This window comes from Hypanus sabinus, chromosome 31, assembly GCF_030144855.1.
Source record: "Hypanus sabinus isolate sHypSab1 chromosome 31, sHypSab1.hap1, whole genome shotgun sequence".
NCBI lineage: Eukaryota > Metazoa > Chordata > Chondrichthyes > Myliobatiformes > Dasyatidae > Hypanus > Hypanus sabinus.
Genome location: NC_082736.1, coordinates 21,744,378 through 21,764,030, shown reverse-complemented (window position 1 = coordinate 21,764,030; position 19,653 = coordinate 21,744,378). Strand labels below are relative to the sequence as shown.

General features: G+C 50.7%; 1 protein-coding gene across 2 annotated transcripts in view; it reads right to left on the bottom strand.

Moving 5' to 3' along the window:
• LOC132383946 (pre-mRNA-processing factor 39-like) overlaps positions 1-19,653 on the bottom strand; it is a 50,391-nt gene that overhangs the window by 6,030 nt on the left and 24,708 nt on the right. Inside the window, exons 6-11 of one of the 2 annotated variants that reach the window (XM_059955139.1) lie at positions 17,963-18,134; positions 15,733-15,840; positions 13,925-14,089; positions 13,369-13,495; positions 6,303-6,571; positions 2,019-2,203 (exon numbers count right to left, since the gene is read on the bottom strand). In XM_059955139.1, the coding sequence (XP_059811122.1) occupies positions 2,019-2,203; positions 6,303-6,571; positions 13,369-13,495; positions 13,925-14,089; positions 15,733-15,840; positions 17,963-18,134 (1,026 nt within the window). Of the gene's footprint in view, positions 1-2,018; positions 2,204-6,289; positions 6,572-13,368; positions 13,496-13,924; positions 14,090-15,732; positions 15,841-17,962; positions 18,135-19,653 lie in introns of those variants that run through there. The other variant, XM_059955140.1, reaches the window with a different exon arrangement.

Genomic DNA, 19,653 nt, shown 5'->3' with positions numbered 1-19,653 from the left:
GTCGCGGATAGTTTGCATGGAAGTGTATTTAAAGTAGTCAATGGAGCAGGTAAACTCTCCCTGTATACTGCACCTTAGTGTAATGTAGTTATAGTCACCTTTGCAAGTATTTACACTTGAAATGTGATATTAAGGAAGGAACAAATACTGTATCAATCTTGTATTGTTTTATCAACAGTTTTCACCATATGTTAATGTGAAGAGTGAACAGTAAATGGTTAATCTTACTGCGATCTGGTTCTTATTAACTGGTTTATCTCGACGTTAAATTCGGCGTTCGTGACACGCGAAGGAGAACGTTACAGAGCCTCAACATCATATTCCTGCTCTTATATTCTATACCTCTAGAAACGAATGCCAACATTGCATTCGCCTACTTAACAACTGACTCAACCTGGAGGTTAACCTTTAGGGTATCCTGCAAAAGGACTCCCATGTCCCTTTGCATCTCTGCATTCTGAATTCTCTCCCCATCTAAATAATTGTCTGCCCGTTTTTTCTTCCACCAAAGTGGAACTTTCCAACATTGTATTTCATTTGCCACTTCTTTGCCCTTTCCCCTAAACTATCTGAGTCTCTCTGCGGGCTCTCTGTTTCCTCAACACTACCCGCTCCTCCACCTATCTTTGTATCATCAGCAAATTTAGCCACAAATCCATGATCCAAATACAAATACCGTGATCATTGATGTACATCGTAAAAAGTGACCGTACCAACACGGACCCCTGTGGAACTCCACTGGTAACCGGCAGCCAACCAGAATAGGATCCCTTTATTCCCACTCTGTTTCCTGCTGATCAGCCAATGCTCCACTCACTCTCGTAACTCCCCTGTAATTCCATGGCCTCTTATCTTGCTAAACAGCCTCATGTGCGGCACCTTGTCAAAGGCCTTCTGAAAATCCAAATACACCACGTCTACTGCATCTCCTTTGTCTACCCTGCTTGTAACTTCCTCAAAGAATTTAGAAACATAGAAAATAGGTTCAGGACTAGGCCATTCGGCCCTTTGTGCCTGCACTGCCACTCAGTATGATCATGGCTGATCATCCAACTCAGAACCCTGTACCTGCTTTCTCTCCATACCCCCGATCCCTTTAGCCACAAGGGCTATATCTAACTCCCTCTTAAATATAGCCAGTGAACCGGCCTCAACTGTTTCCTGTGGCAGAGAATTCCACAGATTCACCACTCTCTGTGTGAAGAAGTTTCTCCTCATCTCGGTCCTAAAAGGCTTCCCTTTTATCCTTAAACTGTGACCCCTCGTTCTGGACTTCCCAGTAGGTTTGTCAGGCAGGATTTTCCTTTCTTGTCATGTGCCTGTAGGTACTCCGTAATCTCATCGCTACTGATTCCAACAACTTCCCGACCTCTGAGGTCAGGCTAACAGGTCTATAGTTTCCTTTCTGCTGCCTCCCACCCTTCTTAAATAGCAGAGTAACATTTGCAATTTTCCAGAGAGCAATTGAAGTTTCAGGGTGAAATCTTTCACCAGTAATGAAGGGCCTCAGCCCAAAATATTACCGGCTCATTCTCCTCCACAGATGCTGCCAGACCTGCTGAGTTCCTCCAGCAGTTTGTGTGTGTGCACACACATTGTTCAAGATTTCCAGTATCTGCAGAATTTTGTCTTTATAGAAGTCTGGGGAATCTGCTAAACATGCTGTTTTACCGGCGTGTGGTAAGAACTAGGATTTCTGACGTGTTGAGTCTGCTAAACATGCTGTTTTACCGGCGTGTGGTAAGAACTAGGATTTCTGACGCGTTGAGTCTGCTAAACATGCTGTTTTACCGGCGTGTGGTAAGAACTAGGATTTCTGACGCGTTGAGTCTGCTAAACATGCTGTTTTACCGGCGTGTGGTAAGAACTAGGATTTCTGACGTGACGAGACTGCTCCAACTGCAGCTCTCAACTGCAGCTACCTACCTTTCCCCGCCGCCATAACACACAACTCCCCTGCTACGCCAGAATCTTACGCCCCGCGGACACGCAAGGGAGGCGCCAACGGCAAGTCTCACCTGCGCACGCTGGAGCCAAAGTCCTCGAGGAACTCCACCCTCCGCTGGGAGAAGACGATCTTGATTTCCAGTGGGAGGGAGCCGGCCAACACCTGGTCGAAGCAGCCCAGGATGTTGCTCTCGTTGGCACGGACGTCACAGCTGAATTCCAGTTCCAGTAGGTTGAGGTAGAGCTTCACGTTGTCCTGCAGGGCACAGGGGTGCCGCGGTCAGAGGGAGCAGTGCAACAGCATCTCGGGGGGGGGGGGGGGGGGGGGTCTCGAGCCCGACGGGGACACGACCGGGGAGAAAGCACGCCAGCATTTCACCAATCTTAAAGATTCTGAGAAACTTCTCCAGATCACAATCAGGGTTTAGCATCACTGGCATATGTCGTGAAATTCATTAACTTAGCTGCAGCAGTACAATGCAATACATGTCAGAGACATAATATAAGAAATTAAAAATAGTGCATAAAGAGAAACAATTTTTAAAAAGTTAGGTAGAGCTCATGGGTTAGACGCCTATTCAGAAATCGGATGGCAGAGGCAAAGAAACTGTTCCTGAATCGCTGAGTGTGTCTCTTCAGGCTCCTGTACCTCCTCCCTGATGGCAGAGGGGAAGAAGCTGTTCCTGAATCGCTGAGTGTGTCTCTTCAGGCTCCTGTACCTCCTCCCTGATGGCAGAGGGGAAGAAGCTGTTCCTGAATCGCTGAGTGTGTCTCTTCAGGCTCCTGTACCTCCTCCCTGATGGCAGAGGGGAAGAAGCTGTTCCTGAATCGCTGAGTGTGTCTCTTCAGGCTCCTGTACCTCCTCCCTGATGGCAGAGGGGAAGAAGCTGTTCCTGAATCGCTAAGTGTGTCTCTTCAGGCTCCTGAATCGCTGAGTGTGTGTCTTCAGGCTCCTGTACCTCCTCCCTGATGGCAGAGGGGAAGAAGCTGTTCCTGAATCGTTGAGTGTGTGTCTTCAGGCTCCTGTACCTCCTCCCTGATGGCAGAGGGGAAGAAGCTGTTCCTGAATCGTTGAGTGTGTGTCTTCAGGCTCCTGTACCCCCTCCCTGATGGCAGAGGGGAAGAAGCTGTTCCTGAATCGCTGAGTGTGTGTCTTCAGGCTCCTGTACCTCCTCCCTGATGGCAGAGGGGAAGAAGCTGTTCCTGAATCGTTGAGTGTGTGTCTTCAGGCTTCTGTACCTCCTCCCTGATGGCAGCAATGAGAAGAGGGCATCTCCTGGGTGCTGAAGGACTTTAACGATGAACACCGCTCCTTGCAGATGTCCTGGATACGACTGAGGCCGGTGCCCAAGGTGGAGCTGGCTGAGTTTACAACTCTCTGCAGCTTCTTTCGGTGCTGTGCAGTAGCCCCCCCCCCCATACCAGACGGTGATGCAGCCGGTCAGAATGCTCTCCACGGTACATCTGTAGAAGTCTGAGTGTTTTAGCAAACCAAATCTCCTCAAACTCCTCGTGAAATACCATCACCGTCTTGCCATCTTGGTGGCTGCGACGAGATGTGTGGTGGACAGCAGTCTGTACCTCGGTCTGAAGAAGGGTCTCGGCCCGAAACCTCATTCCCACCGAGGGGTGTCCGAGAGGACGGAGACCAGGAGGAATTTCTGACTGGTTGTACCTCGGTCTGATGTGGGAACTCCAATGGACCTGAAAGCAAAAGGCCACGAGGAGCGGAGGACTCAGCTCTTCCTACCATCACAGAGGTGACGCCTCAAGGACCCCCACCTTTTATCAATGCTACCGTCAGCCAGGAGGTACAGGAGCTTGAAGATCCACAGGTCGAGGTTCAACAAGGGCTTCTTCCCCACTGCCGTCAAGTGTCAAGATCCCCGAGGACCTAACCTGGTCCCAACACATCGATGCAGTTATAAAGAAGGCAAGACAGCGACTATACTTCATTAGGAGCTTGAAGAGATTTGGAATGTCAACAAATACACTCAAAAACTTATATAGAACGTTGTAAATCTAGTCAGCTCCATCTTGGGTACCAGCCTACAACGTACTCAGGACATCTTTAGGGAGTGGTGCCACACAGAGGCAGCATCCATCATTAAGGACCCCCAGCACCCAGGACATGCCCTTTTCTCACTGTTACCATCAGTGGGGAGGTACAGAAGCCTGAAGGCACACACTCAGCGATTCAGGAACAGCTTCTTCCCCTCTGCCGTCAGGGAGGAGGTACAGGAGCCTGAAGACAGACACTCAGCGATTCAGGAACAGCTTCTTCCCTTCTGCCATCAGGGAGGAGGTACAGGAGCCTGAAGGCACACACTCAGCGATTCAGGAACAGCTTCTTCCCTTCTGCCATCAGGGAGGAGGTACAGGAGCCTGAAGGCACACACTCAGCGATTCAGGAACAGCTTCTTCCCTTCTGCCATCAGGGAGGAGGTACAGGAGCCTGAAGACACACACTCAGCGATTCAGGAACAGCTTCCTCCCCTTTGCGATCCGATTCCTGAATGGACATTGAACCCTTAAACAATATAAAAAAAGTGAGATAGTGTCTGTTTTTTGCACAATTAATCTATTCAATATATATTTACTGTAACTTATGTATACATTATTATATATTTTTTTCTATATTATATATTGCATTGAACTGCTGCTGCTAAGTTAACAAATTTCATGCCACAAGCCGGTGATAATAAACCTGATTCTGATTCTCAAACTGACCTGAGAATCCCCAACACTACCTCAGTTTGTCATTCCTTTCTTATTTTTCTTTAATCTGTCTGGCAAGTTACGTCTGATCGCTACGGTGAGGTGGTGACTGGGGTCGTGCCGGTCGGTTCAAGTTACGTCTGATCGCTACGGTGAGGTGGTGACTGGGGTCGTGCCGGTCGGTTCAAGTTACGTCTGATCGCTACGGTGAGGTGGTGACTGGGGTCGTGCCGGTCGGTTCAAGTTACGTCTGATCGCTACGGTGAGGTGGTGACTGGGGTCGTGCCGGTCAGTTCAAGAACTGCACAGCTGATTGGGGGGGTGGGTGTGTGTGCACGCTTGCACATGTCACGTCTGTGAGTGTGTCTCTCTCTCTCTCTGAGTGTTGCTCTGGATTTCCAGCATCCGCAGGCTTTCCCCTGTTTACAACTCGAACGGTTGATCTGGGAGGAAGAAACTTCGAAAGGTGGTGTGAAGCGTTTCTTTGAAAAGCTTTGCGATGCTCTCAGGGGGGAGTTTTTGGGGCCCGCTGTCTGCTGGGCAAGCGAATTTGAATGACGCTGAAAGTAAACTTGTCATCAAACCACTGCCCTATAATGTGGCAAATTGGATCAGCAAATTTGCTGATGATACAAAGACTGGAGGTGTGGTGGACAGTGAGGAAGGTTTTCAAAGATTGCAGAGGGATCTGGACCGGCTGGAAAAATGGGCTGAAAAATGGAAGATGGAGTTTAATGCGAACAAGTGTGAGGTATTGCACTTCGGAAGGTCAAACCAAGGTAGAACATACAAGGTAAATGGTAGGACACTGAGGATTGCAGTAGAACAGAGAGAGCTGGGAATACAGATACATAATTCCCTAAAAGTAGCATTATAGGTAGACAGGGTAGTAAAGAGAGCTTTTGGTACATTGGCCTTTATAAATCAAAGTATTGAGTATAAGAGTTGGGATGTAATGGTGAGGTTGTATAAGACATTGGTGAGGCCGAATTTGGAGTATTGTGTGCAGTTTTGGCCACCGAATTGCAGGAAGGATATAAATAAGGTTGAAAGAGTGCAGAGAAGGTTTACAAGGATGTTGCCGGGACTTGAGAAACTGAGTTACGGAGAAAGGTTGAATAGGTTAGGACTTTATTCCCTGGAGCATAGGAGAATGATGGGTGATTTGATAGAGGTGTATGGAATTATGATGTCTATAGATAGAGTGAATGCAAGCAGACTTTTTCCACTGAGGCTAGGGGAGAAAAAGAAAGGTCATGGGTTAAGGGTGAAGGGGGAAAAGTTTAAAGGGAAATTTGGGGGGGGGCTTCTTCACACAGAGAGTGGTGGGAGTGTGGAAGGAGCTGCCAGATGAACTGGTAAATGCGGGCTCACTTTTAACATTTAAGAAAAACTTGGACGGGTACATGGATGAGAGGGGTTTGGAGGGATATGGGCCAGGTGTGGGTCAGTGGGACTAGGCAGGAAAATGGTTCGGCACAGCCAAGAAGGGCTGAAAGGCCTGTTTCTGTGCTGTGATGTTCTGTGGTTCTACCATAGCAACTTACCCGACAAATGAGGCATTCAGAGTCGAAGAAAGAAATAGAACAGAATCAATGAGAGCTGGGAGCTGGCTGAGACGGACCTCTGCCCCTCACCTTGTCCCTGTCAATGGCCTCCAGGAGCACCTTCCTCGCCTTGGCCAGGTTCCGCTGCACCTTCAGCAGCTGCCGCGAGAGCTTGATGGCGAAGAAGGAGGCCAGCGGCGTGTCCTGGTGCTGCTCGATGGCCTCGCGCAGCAGGGCCTCCGCCTCGTCCGTGTTGCCGCAGCGCCGCTCCAGGCTCACCCGCCGGAGCAGGACCATGGCCAGGCCCGGCATCACCGCCTGGAAGGACCGCAGGATCCGCTGCGCCTCCTTGAACTCACCTACGGGGGAGAACACGGCAGGCCACTGAGTGGGGGCAGCCACTGCCCAGCCAGCACGCAAGCAGCAAACCACTCGGGGGTGGAGTTTTAGCGGACATTCCATACGTCTAAGCTGGGAATATCCCGTGGAGGCGGAAGGAATATTGGACATCACAGGTACTGCCGCTCGGAAGCGGTTTTCCAAGGCAAGGCACGTCTCAGCAGTGAACCGGCGGCTCCGCGCTGGGGAGTGGGCACCTCCGCTCAAGATCTCCCTGACCTCGCGCCACTCAGATTTGCCCCTTTCTGCTCCGGGGACCCCGCCCTATGCCACTCGGGCTCTCCCAGCCTGCCGTTCAGTTTACCGTGCGGGTCGGTGAGCGGGACAGCTCCAGAAACCCGGGTTCAATCCCCACCCCGTCTACATCTGTGTGGGGGCGAGAGGGGTGTGCTGGTGCAGGGGGAGGGGAAAAGGGCACGGGGAGCAGGGAGGAGGAGGGATAATGAAGGAGTAAAGATGGCTGATGGTTGGCAAGGATTCCGTCGGCCGAAAGCCCCATTAAACCGGGCGAGTGAAAGAGACAGATGGGCTGAATGCAGTTCGTCTCTTCCCCAGGGTAGGGGTATTAAAAACTAGCGGGCACCAGAGAGTGTCGTGCAAGTGAAGTTACAGAAAGCTCCACTGCAAGTGTGACAGGGTATTACGTGTTAAATACAAGGATTTAACTGTCAGCTCTATATCCCAGCCTACTCACTGAAGACTCACAGGTTACTTCTGGTTCCTGGGGAGAGATTCTTTTCGGAACTTGAGGGACCGCTTTATTTTTCCCCAGAGGGTGGCAATGCACGGTGAACGAACTGCCAGAGAAGCGCTAGAGGCAGGCGCGGAGCATTAACAACTGTAAAACGACAGTTGAATAGACACTCGGATAGGAACGGTTTAGAGCAGGGGGTTCTCAAGCCTTATTTTTCATGCCACGGGCCCTTACCGTTAACGGAGGGGTCCGAGGACTCCTGGTTCAGAAGGATTATGGGCCGAACGCTGGTAAATGGGAGCAGCTTGGATGCGTTTCTTGGTTATGGGCCAGTGGGCCGAAGGGCCTGTTTCCCCCTGTATAACGATGGATCCGAGGGCTGACCATGGGCCAGTGGGCCGAAGAGCCTGTTTCCCCCGTATAACGATGGATCCGAGGGCTGACCATGGGCCAGTGGGCCGAAGAGCCTGTTTCCCCCTGTATAACGAAGGATCCGGGGGCTGAACATGGGCCAGTGGGCCGAAGGGCCTGTTTCCCCCTGTATAACGAAGGATCCGAGGGCTGACCATGGGCCAGTGGGCCGAAGGGCCTGTTTCCCCCTGTATAACGATGGATCTGAGGGCTGACCATGGGCCAGTGGGCCGAAGAGCCTGTTTCCCCCTGTTTAACGAAGGATCCGAGGGCTGACCATGGGCCAGTGGGCCGAAGGGCCTGTTTCCCCCTGTATAACGAAGGATCCGAGGGCTGAACATGGGCCAGTGAGCCGAAGGGCCTGTTTCCCCCTGTGTAACAAAGGATCCAAGGGCTGACCATGGGCCAGTGGGCCGAAGGGCCTGTTTTCCCCTGTATAACAAAGGATCTGAGGGCTGACCGAACCCTTGAGGCAAATTAAACCACACCGTAGATCTTTTTACAACGGGCCAATGAAAGGCTTCGATTCATCATCACCAAATGTGAGAAATATCAGAGAGGAGACTGGACACAGAACGAGGAGTTTTCCAGACTCCCCCCCCTCACCTGCCCGGGGCAGGGAGAATTACCGCAGCCACCGCCAGGCAACGTTGGGGCAGCGCAGCCAGCATGACGCTCTACGGTGCCAGCGGCCCGGGTGGGATGCCTGTGAGGAGTTTCTACATTCTCTCCCCGTGACTGGCTGGGCTCCCTGCAGCTGCCCGGATTTCCTCCCACGGTCCAAAGACAATTGGGCAAATTGTCCCACGATTAGACTAGGTTTAAATTGGGGAGGTTTAATTGGCGGTTCGGCTCAAAGTATCTCAGTAAAATAAAACAACAGAAACAGCTTCAAACCCGTGGGCCATCGGCTACCGGATCCGCTACCTCCTCATCGGGAGACCAGTCACCGCGGATCCTCCTCGCCAACAATCGACACCTCAAGGACGCGGGCTCTGTCCTTCACTCTACCATCTCTACTCAGCTCAACTGCCATCGGTCCATCTCCCACACACACTCACCCAGGAGGTGCTCGATAAACAGTCCCAGCAACCCGGAGGGACACACTCTGCAGTTTCTGCCCCCCCCTCCGCCATCAGATATCTAAACAGACGATGGACCCTACCTCACTATTTTTTTTTAAATACATCCATTTCTTTCTATAGTTTATAATCATTTTTCTGTTGTCAGAAAATGAATTTCACAACATACATTAAGTCAGTGACAATCAACCTGACTGACTGGCTGGAGGCAACGGAGGCTTGTGACATGCTAACGTCATTTGGCAAGGCACGGAGTTTGAGTTACTAAGTTATAGAACACACCTTTATAAAACTCTAGTTACTGCATTCAGTTCTGGAGTATTGCTGACTCCACAGATTAGGTAGGTTAGACTATGAGGAGAGATTTGAGTCGCCTGGGACTGTACTCACTGGAATTCAGAAGCATGAGAGAACATAGAAACATATAAAATCATGAGAGGGATCGATAAGACAGAAGCAGGAAAGTTGTTTCCACTGGGAGGTGAGACTAGAACGAGGGGACAGAGCCTCGAGATTCGGGAGAGTAGATTGAGGACGGAGATGAGGAGGAACTGCTTTTCCCAGAGAGTGGGGAATCGGTGGAATTCTCTGCCCAGGGAAGCAGGGGAGGCTCCCTCAGTAAATAGGCTGGAGAGATTTTTGCGTAGTAGGGGAATTAAGGGTTGTGGGTAGGTGGAGATCAGCCCGTGGCCAGATCAGCCATGATCTTATTGAAGGGCAGGGCAGGCTCGATGGGCCGGATGACCGACTCCTGTTCCTAGTTTTATGCTCTTAGTTCTGCTTGCCCCATTAACAGGAAGGACGTTGAGGCTTCGGAGAGAGTGCAGAAGTGGTTTACCAGGGTGCTGCCTGGTTTAGAAGGCGTGAGCTATAAACCAGAGACTGGACAATCTTGGGTTGTTTTCTGTGTAGTGGCGGAAGGTGAGAGGAGATCTGAGAGGTTTACAAGATTAGCAGATGTTACGTTTTGCAACTTCAACACATCAAACTAACTGTCAAGAGATAACTGGAGATAACGAGAATTTTTTTTAAACTTTAGTCAGGCGCGTGCTTCTGACAGGATGGCATGAGAAAGGAAGTGCCAACACTGGAAAGGGTTCAAAGGAGGCTCACGAAGATTCTGGGATCGAAAGGTTTGTCGTTTGAGGAGCGTTTGACGGCTCTGGGCCTGTATTTCACTGGAATTCAAAAGGACGCGGGTGACCTCAGTGAAACCGAGTGGATGTTGAAAGCCATCAATAGAGTGGATGTGGAGAAGGTGTTTCCTATAGTGGGAGAGTCTAGGACCAGAGGACACAGATAGAGTGGATGTGGAGAGGATGTTTCCTATGGTGGGGAAGTCTAGGACCAGAGGACACAGATAGAGTGGATGTGGAGAGGATGTTTCCTATGGTGGGGAAGTCTAGGACCAGAGGACACAGATAGAGTGGATATGGAGAGGATGTTTCCTGTCGTGGGAGAGTCTAGGACCAGAGGACACAGCTTCAGAATAGAGGGAATAAAAGCACAAAATATTGGCAGAACTCAGCAGGCCAGACAGCATCTATGGGAGGAGGTAGTGACGTTTCGGGCCGAAACCCTTCATCAGGAGTGAAGTTACATGGGATGGTCGAGGGGGGATGAGAAGTGGGTGGAGGGATGAAGTAGAGAGCTGGGAAGTGATAGGCTGAAGGGAAATGGGCTGGGGGAAGGTGGAGAATTATGGGAAATAAAAGAGAAACCTTCCCCCCAGCCCATTTCCCTTCAGCCTATCACTTCCCAGCTCTCTACTTCATCCCTCCCCCCACTTCTCATCCCCCCTCGACCATCCCATGTAACTTCACTCCTGATGAAGGGTTTCGGCCCGAAATCTCGTCACTACCTCCTCCCATAGATGCTGTCTGGCCCGCTGAGTTCTGCTAGCATTTTGTGTTTTTATTTATTTCCAGCATCTGCGGATTCACTCGAGTTGCCTCAGAAAAGAGGGGGCATTCTTTTAGAACGGAGTCGAGGAGTAACTTCTTTAGCCAGGGCTGGCGAATCTGTGGAGGCCATTTAGGGCAAAGGTTGATAGATTAGATAGCCAGGGCATGAAGGTAGAAGATTGGGGCTGAGGGGGAATTGGATCAGCCATGATGAAATGGTGGAGCAGACTCGATAGACCAAATGGCCTCATTCTGCTCCTATGTCTTAAGGTCATTCATGTACTCATAATGAATTATTTAAACAAAGAATGTTTAATCATATTTACTCAATATTAGTAAATATTAAATACACAAAAGGAAAGGTATAGAGCCATTATTCTTCATAGTGTTACGCAAGGACAGAAGCTACCTTCGTCCCAATTCAACCACGCAGACCAAATTAACTATCTGAGCTCGACCCACGTCCCTCTCAACCTTTACTACCCACTCAAACGTTTTCCAATTGCCCCTGCCTCTACTCTAAACTCAAGAGATCCTGCAGTCACTGGAAATCCCGCGTAACGCACAAAACGGTGGAGGAATTCAGCAGGCCAGGCATGGCCCTCGGAAGGACGTTTCGGCCTGAGACCCTTCATCAGGACTGGAAGGGAAGGGAGGGAAGATGTCAAGAGTGCAAAGCGGGGAGTGGGGAAGCCGGGGAAGAGTACAAGGTGCCAGATGGGTGGGGGGAAGGTGGGATAAAGTTGGAAGCTGGCAGGTGATAGGTGGGAAAGGGAGAAGGCTGAAGGAGGAAGAATGTGATAGGAGAAGAGAGCGGACCGCACGGGTGAAGGGGAAGGAGGGCACTAGGGGGAAGGTGATACACTAGCGAGGAGAAGAGGCAAGGGGGAGCCAGAATGGAAGAAAAGGGAAGGGGGAAAGGAGGGGTAAATTACTGGAAGTTAGAGAAATCAATGTTCACGCCATCAGGTTGGAAGCATTTACCACCTTTTCTGGTCACTCAGTCCATTTAGCCACCAAGTTCAGTGTGTAACTCTCGTCCTTCAGATCCTATTGAAGTCCTGTAAGCTCTTACCTTAAGCCTGTGCCTTTTAGATCAGGACTCCCTTACTCCGTGCCCATCAGGACTTTACAAACCTCCAGAAGGTCACCCCTTAGAGAGTCAAGTCCCAGCCTATACCGCCTCTCCTTACAACTCAAGCGCCCCCCGCTCAGGCAATGCAACTCTCTCCGACTTAATGACATCCCTTCTGTTGCTGGGCGATGAGAACTGCATGCGGAGCTCGAAAGAAAGACCTTCGGATGAGCTTTGATGTGCTCAGCTGATACCGTGGTGCGTTCTGCGGACAGTGCGCGCTGGGGTGGGGAGTTCAGTGGTTTCACAGCTTTACTGACATGCTGTAGGTGCTTCATTTGGCAGCTCCGTACGAGCAGCCTGCCCTGCCGTCAGCTGATACGGTGGTGCGTTCTGCGGACAGTGTATGGATTTCACTTTGGCAGCTCCATACGAGCAGCCTGCCCTGCTGTCAGCTGATACTGTGGTGCGTCCTGCGGACAGTGTATGGATTTCACTTTGGCAGCTCCGTACGAGCAGCCTGCCCTGCTGTCAGCTGATACGGTGGTGCGTTCTGCGGACAGTGTATGGATTTCACTTTGGCAGCTCCATACGAGCAGCCTGCCCTGCCGTCAGCTTGCTCGGGTTACTGCTGAAGATGAGGGATGAGGGATGAGGGGGAACGTGTGCCCTCCAATTAGCGGGAGGCTTTCCTTGGTGAGGGACAATAAGGTTGGTCTCAGGCTTTCTTTCGTTTGAGAGGAGATGAAGAGAGGTGACGCCGGGGAGACCCGTTTGACCGAGATGGATCGCCAGCAACGTTCAGAAGGTGGTGTGGGCTTTCACGTTGACCGAGGGCCGGTGTGTGAGCGACAGAGAAGTTCAAGGTGAGCTCCAACTGCTGCACGTTTGACTGTTTAATTAGGATGGGCCCTTTTCTTTTTATTCGTCTGACCCTTCCGTTAAGATTCATAAATATAATTCCTTTCATCGTACACAGAGTCCTGTCTGTTATTTTGAGGAATTAATTTATAACAGGGGAGCAAATTACACAGCGTCCACATAAATGGGGTTGGGGGGGGGGGGGAGATTGCGCCTCAATCTCACACGTCTGGCGGGGCTAGAGATTCTCCTCCACAGACTTACTAAGCAGGAAACCAGAGTATTTCAGAGAATGTATCCAACCTGAAATCCTTACTCTTCACAGACAGCCACGAGAGAAAAAAATCCCAATTGAATGACAAAAACGTCAGAACCCCAAATCCCCCTCCCCTGATCTCCTCCAGCAAAACCCCTTCCACCCCCCCTCCCAAAGAAACCACAACCTAGGCTCTAATCAGAAGACCACTGGGCACTCAGCACTTTGGCAAGCTCTCTCTCCATTACCGGGGGTTGCTCCTTGTGGGAGGCCAACATCTCGCGAGCGGGTGACAAGCCGGTTTGTCTGTCGCCTGTGCATCGGAGTGCGGCGTCGCCACCAATGGCAGCCCGGGGACTCCGGCGACCCGGCAGCAAGCCCGCGATTTACTAACTCCAACCCCGTGCACGTGGAAGAAACCGGGGAGCTCGGGGGAACGTAGATACTCTCGGCGCAGTCGCCCGGGCGGCCTACCTTGCTGCTCCTCGAAGGCAGCCCACAGCAGGTGGAGGGTGGGCTTCTTGGGCAGGTGGACCATGCAGGCCCTCTGGAAGACGTTGCGGACGGCCTCCACGCTGTGGTTCTCCAGGTACTTGGCGTACTGCGGGGACAAGGAGGTCAGAGAAGGATGAGGCCAGACGGGCCGCAGACCGCTCCGGCGCCTCTGCGCCGCGTTAGAAAATAAAAAGACATCATGGTACAGCTTATTGAGAACTGGAGGGGTCACTCACAGTGATAGTGATAACACGCTTACACATTTCTTCCGCAATCCCTTAACTTCTTTAGTTTGAAGCAACACGAGCAGATAAAACAGCAATGGAATTAAAAGATTATGTTAGAAGTCAAGTCATCAAAGAAAAACGTGAAATTCTTTTGTTGGAACGCTTGCAAACAAAAACAACAAAACACAAATTGAAAACAAAAGGTTCAAGAAGCCGCTGGTGGGGGGGGGGTGGTGGGGGAGACCGGGCAGGACTGCCGGGGTCCGCACCCCCTCCCGAGGGCGAGCTTCTGAGAAAGGGGGGTTCACCTTGATCCAGAAGTCCTCGTACAGAGCACAGGCGATCACGCAGCGCTCGAATAGTACCAGTACTCGCTCGTTGGTGCCGCTGGCGATCTCGAAGTCCAGGTAGTCCCTCCAGTTCTTCAGCTGCACCCTCTCCAGGGGCTTCACATGGAAGTAAGGGCGTTTGATCTGGGAGGGGGGGGGGGGGGGAGAGGGCAGCGAGAGGTGGCAGTGAGCGGGGCAAGCTGAGAAGTAGGCCTCCCCCCCCCCCCCGCTCCTTCAGCCGCACAGCGCCTTCGCTTTTCTGCAAAGCCTACCTCCACGCATTCATAAGGCTCCAAATCAGACTGCCGATCTTTGGAAGGACATGCTGGCATTGGGGCCCAGAGCAGCTCCACAAGAGTCAAGGCTTAAACATACTGGGAACGTTCAATGGCTCTGAGCCTGTACCCAATTGCGTTTAGAAGACAGAGAGGAGAATCTCATTGAAACCTACCAAATATTTAAAGGCCCAGATAGTGCAGATGTAGACAGGATAATTCCTATCAACACGGACAACAAGCTGGAGGAACTCAGCAGGTCGGGCAGCATCCGTAGAAATGACCAGTCAACGTTTTGGGCCAAGACCCTTTGTCAGGACCGAAGGAGGAGGGGGCAGGGGCCCCATAAAGACGGTGTGGGGAGGGTGCGAAAGAGAAGGCTGGTAGGTGCCAGGTGAAAAACCAATCAGATGAAAGATCTACACCTGCCCCTACACCTCCTCTCTTACCACCATTCAGGGCCCCAAACAGTCCTTCCAGGTGAGGCAGCACTTCACTTGTGAGTCTGTTGGGGTAATCTATTGCATCCGCTGCTCCCGGTGAGACCCGACGCAGATTGAGGGACTGCTTCGTCGAGCACCTCCACTCCGTCCGCCACAACAGACAGGATCTCCCGGTCACCACTCACTTCAACTCTGCTTCACATTCCCGTTCGGATATGTCCATACACGGCCTCCTCTTGCCATGATGAGGCCAAACTCAGGTTGGAGGAGCAACACCTCATATACCGTCTGGGTAGTCTCCAGCCCCTTGGTATGAACATCAAATTCTCCAACTTCTGGTAAACCCCTCCCTCTCCCTTCCCCCATCCCACTTTCACTCTGCCTCCTCTTCTAGATGCCCTTCACCTCTCCTGCCTATCCCCTCCCTGCTTCCTCTCCCCCACCTCTTGATCTTTCCTCTGATTGGCTTTTCACTTGGCACCTTCTTTATAGAGGCTCTGCTCCCTCCCTCTTCAGTCCTGACGAAGGGTCTTGGCCCGAAACGTTGACTGCTCGTTTCCACGGATGCTGCCCGACCTGCTTGTTGTACGTGTTGAATAAGACGTTCTGTTCTTCAGAACAGAGATGAAGAGGGATTGTTTTTCATTTGCTCGGGGTTGCTGAACCGCTGGAACACAGACTGCCGTGGAAACCAAGCCATCGGGTATATTTAAAGCAGAGGCTGATGGGTTCTTGATTGGTTAAGGCAGAAGTACAGGGTCAGGAGGGGTTGGTCGAATGGCGGAGTGGACTCAATGGGCCAAATAGCTAAAGAAATTCCTTCTCATTTCTATTCTAAAGGGATGTCCTATACTGGGGCTGTGCCCCCTGGTCCTAGACTCCCCCAGCGTTGGAAACAAGCCATTTTTGTTTAATTCAAAGCTGAGATGAGGGTGTAACACCGGGAATTATTTGGGGTGTCGGACGCATCGAGAGAGGGGCAGATTCCATCTGCAGAGCAAGCCGACCCCCCCCCCCCCCGCGCAGCCCCCAGAGTCGAGCGCGACCCCGTGCCCAGCTTCGCCCTTACCGCCTCCTCGAAGTGCCACCTCTTGCTGACCTCCTCCTCGTTCAGGAGGTGCATCTCCTGCCGAGTGGCCTCCAGGTGGGCTCTGATTCTCCCCATCTCAGTGTCAGCCTGGAGGGAAAGGAAGGGGACACAGATCAGCGGGGGTGGGAGGACAGAGCACATTAACGAAATGGAGGAGAGCGGGTCACAGCTCGCGGCAACGCAACCTGGAACACACATAAACTGGCGCCATCTTCACAGCGGACCACACACTAAATCTACACTATCTGCTGCTGCAACCTTTCCACCGCAGTGTTCAGCGGACTGTGTGTTCAGAGATGCTCTTCTGTTAACGGGAGTTTACTTGAGTTACTGTCGCCTTCCTGTCAGCTCGAACCAGTCTGGCCACTCTCCTCCGACCTCTCTCGTTAACGAGGTGTTTTCACCCACAGAACTGCTCCTCACGGGATTTTTTTTTGGTTTTCCGCACCGTTCTCTGTAAACTCTCGAGACTGCTGAGGGAGGAAGGGGACGGGGAAGGGAGAGACATGAAAAGTCTCCTGAAAAGTCAATTATGTCACGCCCATCCTTTGACATTGGGAGTCAATGGACTACCCTGTGATTAAAGGTGACGTCGGCAGGCAATATGACCTTAGGACGCCTGGCATCGCACGGCCCTTATCGCGTACGCGGTTCAGCAAACTGCAGCCCATCAGTCAGTAAGAGCGACTGTACTTTCTCCCCATCACCACAGACTAAAAAACAGGTGGAAAGGACGACTATTAGTCGGGTGACTGAGATCGAGAGCTGCTGGCTGATAGGCCACACTCTGGAGTACTGTGTTCAGTTCCGGCCACTTCGTTATAGGCAGGGCGCAGGGGAGGTTCGCCAGGATTAGAGAGCACAGGTTGAGCGAGCGAGGGCTTTTCTCTCGGGAGCGAAGGAGGGCGAGAGGTGACTTGATAAAGGTTTGCGAGATGGTGACAGACATTGAGGGAGGGGTGAGCCAACAGCGGTTTCTCCTCAGGGCAGGAATTTCTAACATGAGAGAACAAAGCTTTAAGGAGACTGGAGGAAAGGGTAGGGGGTGCGTCAAGAGGAAGGTCTTTTTTAAAGTGCACAGTGGCGGGTGCGTGCAACACACTGGTGAAGGAAGACACGTCAGGGACATTTAAGAGATCCTTCGATAGGCCTGTGGATGAAAGAAAAATGGAGGGTGGTGTGGGAGGGAAGAGTCAGATGCATTGTAAAGGACAACATTGTGAGCGAAAGGGTCTGTACTGTTTTATGAGTCACACAGTGTTCTTCCGGTAAACAAATTCGTCCACTTTTCTATTCCCCACACTGGCCCTTTACCTCTCCTCACCTACTGCTTCCCCCCCTCCTTTGTATCCAGAGATACCGGCCACGTGACAGACGCACTGCCACCTGGCTGGTCGGAGGACACACCACATGCCAATCAACATTTGGTCCCGCCCAACTAATCAATGCACACCTAAATTATTGGTCACCTTAATTGGTTATCTCGCCCAGCCCCATGCTATAAAAGGTGAGACTTGCCCCTGGCTCGCTCTCTCTTACAGACCACCTCATTGGAGGTAAGTGCACTGATTTATGTTTGGGAAAGTCTATCGTTTGTCCTGCAGCTATCCAAGGTCAAGGGGGATAGCTGTCGTATTGCTTTTCCCTTGTTCTTTGTTTGTGTAACCGTACCCTGTCCCCACACCCTTCCTGTGTATTGTAGTTGCTTGTGTTGACCCGACTTCCCCTTGTAAATAAATTCCTTATTATTAAAACTGTGTGTGTCCAGGCCTCTACTGTTGAGTCTCAAAGAACCAGTTATTTCCATCACAACATCCTTCAATTTCTCCTATGCTCCTCATCTGATTCCGGGCGTTTCCCAGCCGGTTTCACCGGTCACCTTCCAGCTCGCCTCCATCCCCTCTCTCCCCACCCCCCAACCTTTTCTGTTCTCAGTCCCAAACGAGCATCGACCCAGGGATGCCGGCCTCCTCCGGCACTTTGCGCATGTTGCTCGGTGCAGAAGCAGGCCCTTCAGCCCATCTAATATGTGCCCACTCCCATCCACCTGCACCGGGGCCACAGCCCTCCGCATCCCTACCATCCCTGGACATATCCAAACTGCTCTTAAAAAATGTTGAGATAATTATGTGGTCCTGGGACCACGACTGCTGGGGCTAACGAGCGGCTACCAATTAATTATGGCTTCCGGCGGTATTTGGGAAGTCACCTTCTCTTGGTCTGTGGTGCCAACTCCAGGCGGAGGGTCGTCGCCGGGTGGACCCTCGTCCGAATCCCCTTCGGCTGCGGCGAGGCTGGACACAACCTCCGACCTCAGCCTGAGGAACTCGTCGGTGGACAGGATGTCCTTGGGAGAATAGCTCTGCACATGCTCCTTGAACCTGCGCGGGGGACAGAGCTGCTGTTATAATGGCCAGCCACCCCTCGTCCCCAGACCCACAGTGCTCATCTCAGCTCAAAATTTACCTCAGCACGCCAGACGATTTTGTTTTTATTCTGGACGTCTAGTAAGTTCTTATCTGAGCTTATGGGAAATGTGCATAACTGAGTTCTTAAAAAGTCTCTGATTTGTAAATATCTAAAAAAGTTGAGTTTTGGGTAGGCTATATTTAGCTGACAATTGCTCAAATGAGAAAAGGTCTCATCCAACAAACAGATCCCAAACACATTTGATACCCAATCTGTCCCACTCTTTAAAAACTAAATCAGTCATGGAGGGTTTAGAATAAATGGGACTTGAAAGGGAAAATAATGGGAAACCAAAGTGTTTTCTAAATTGTATCCAGATCCTCAGAGAACGTTTAATTATTAAATTATCAGTTAGATTATCACTTACAGATAAAGGAAGCGAGGATCTGAGAAGAGAAATAATAGAAAATTTATTAACAGAGTTAGCTTCTAAAGAGACCCATACCGGACAGTCTACACGATTGATATAATATAGCCAAAACATAACATATCGTATATTAACTGCCCAGTAAAAAATTCAAAATTCATAATGGTTCATTATCTAATAGTTATGGTATGATACTGGAGACGAGGAATGTTCCTTTAGACAAAATTAAGAATCTCTAGGAACAAGATTTACAGACATCAATATCTGAGGAAACTTGGAATGAAATTCTTAAACTGGTTAATACTTCATCGCTACGTGCTCGCCATTCCCTCGTACAAGTTGGTACATTGAGCTCATATGACTAAGGATAAGCTATCTCGTTTTCATTCAGATATCTCTCCCTACTGTGACAGATGTATTAATGGAGAAGCTTCATTAATTCCTATGTTTTGGACTTGTCCGAATCTTGAAATATTGGAAGGAAGTTTCATTTTAAAGATTACTCTGGACAACGAAGATTTTCCTTCCTGGAAACCTCTGGGTGATCGTACGGATTTTGAGCCGTTGAAAGTCACCATGAGATTTCCCAATCACACGCCACCTTTTGAAGTCGGCTATATTTGCGATTTCAAAAGGTAGTTCGAGTCAATTAAAATGCTGCCCACACGACGTGAGCTGAGAAGTTTTCTATCTTGTCGAGGCACACTTAGGCAGGGCAGGACAGCTTTTAGAAAGGCTATAAATTTCCGTGAGGGAATTCGATATTGGAGACGGATGTTTCTCAGAGTTACTGATGCAAAGATTTCAGGAAGGCAGTTTTGTTGATCCACAAACAGGTAATTAATAACAGGCAATTCGAAGGTCTTCTAGCGGGACAGGAGAAAATCACAGGGAAGGCATCAGAGAATGTTGTTGAAAATTTTCTTGGCAACTACAGAGAGCCAAACTAGGTGCAGCTGGTTGACGAGGTGCTTCGAGCATTCAAAACCATGAAGTGCAACTTGTCACTAAAGATTCACTTCCTGCATTCCCACTTCCCTGCAAATCCTGGCGCTGTCAGTGAC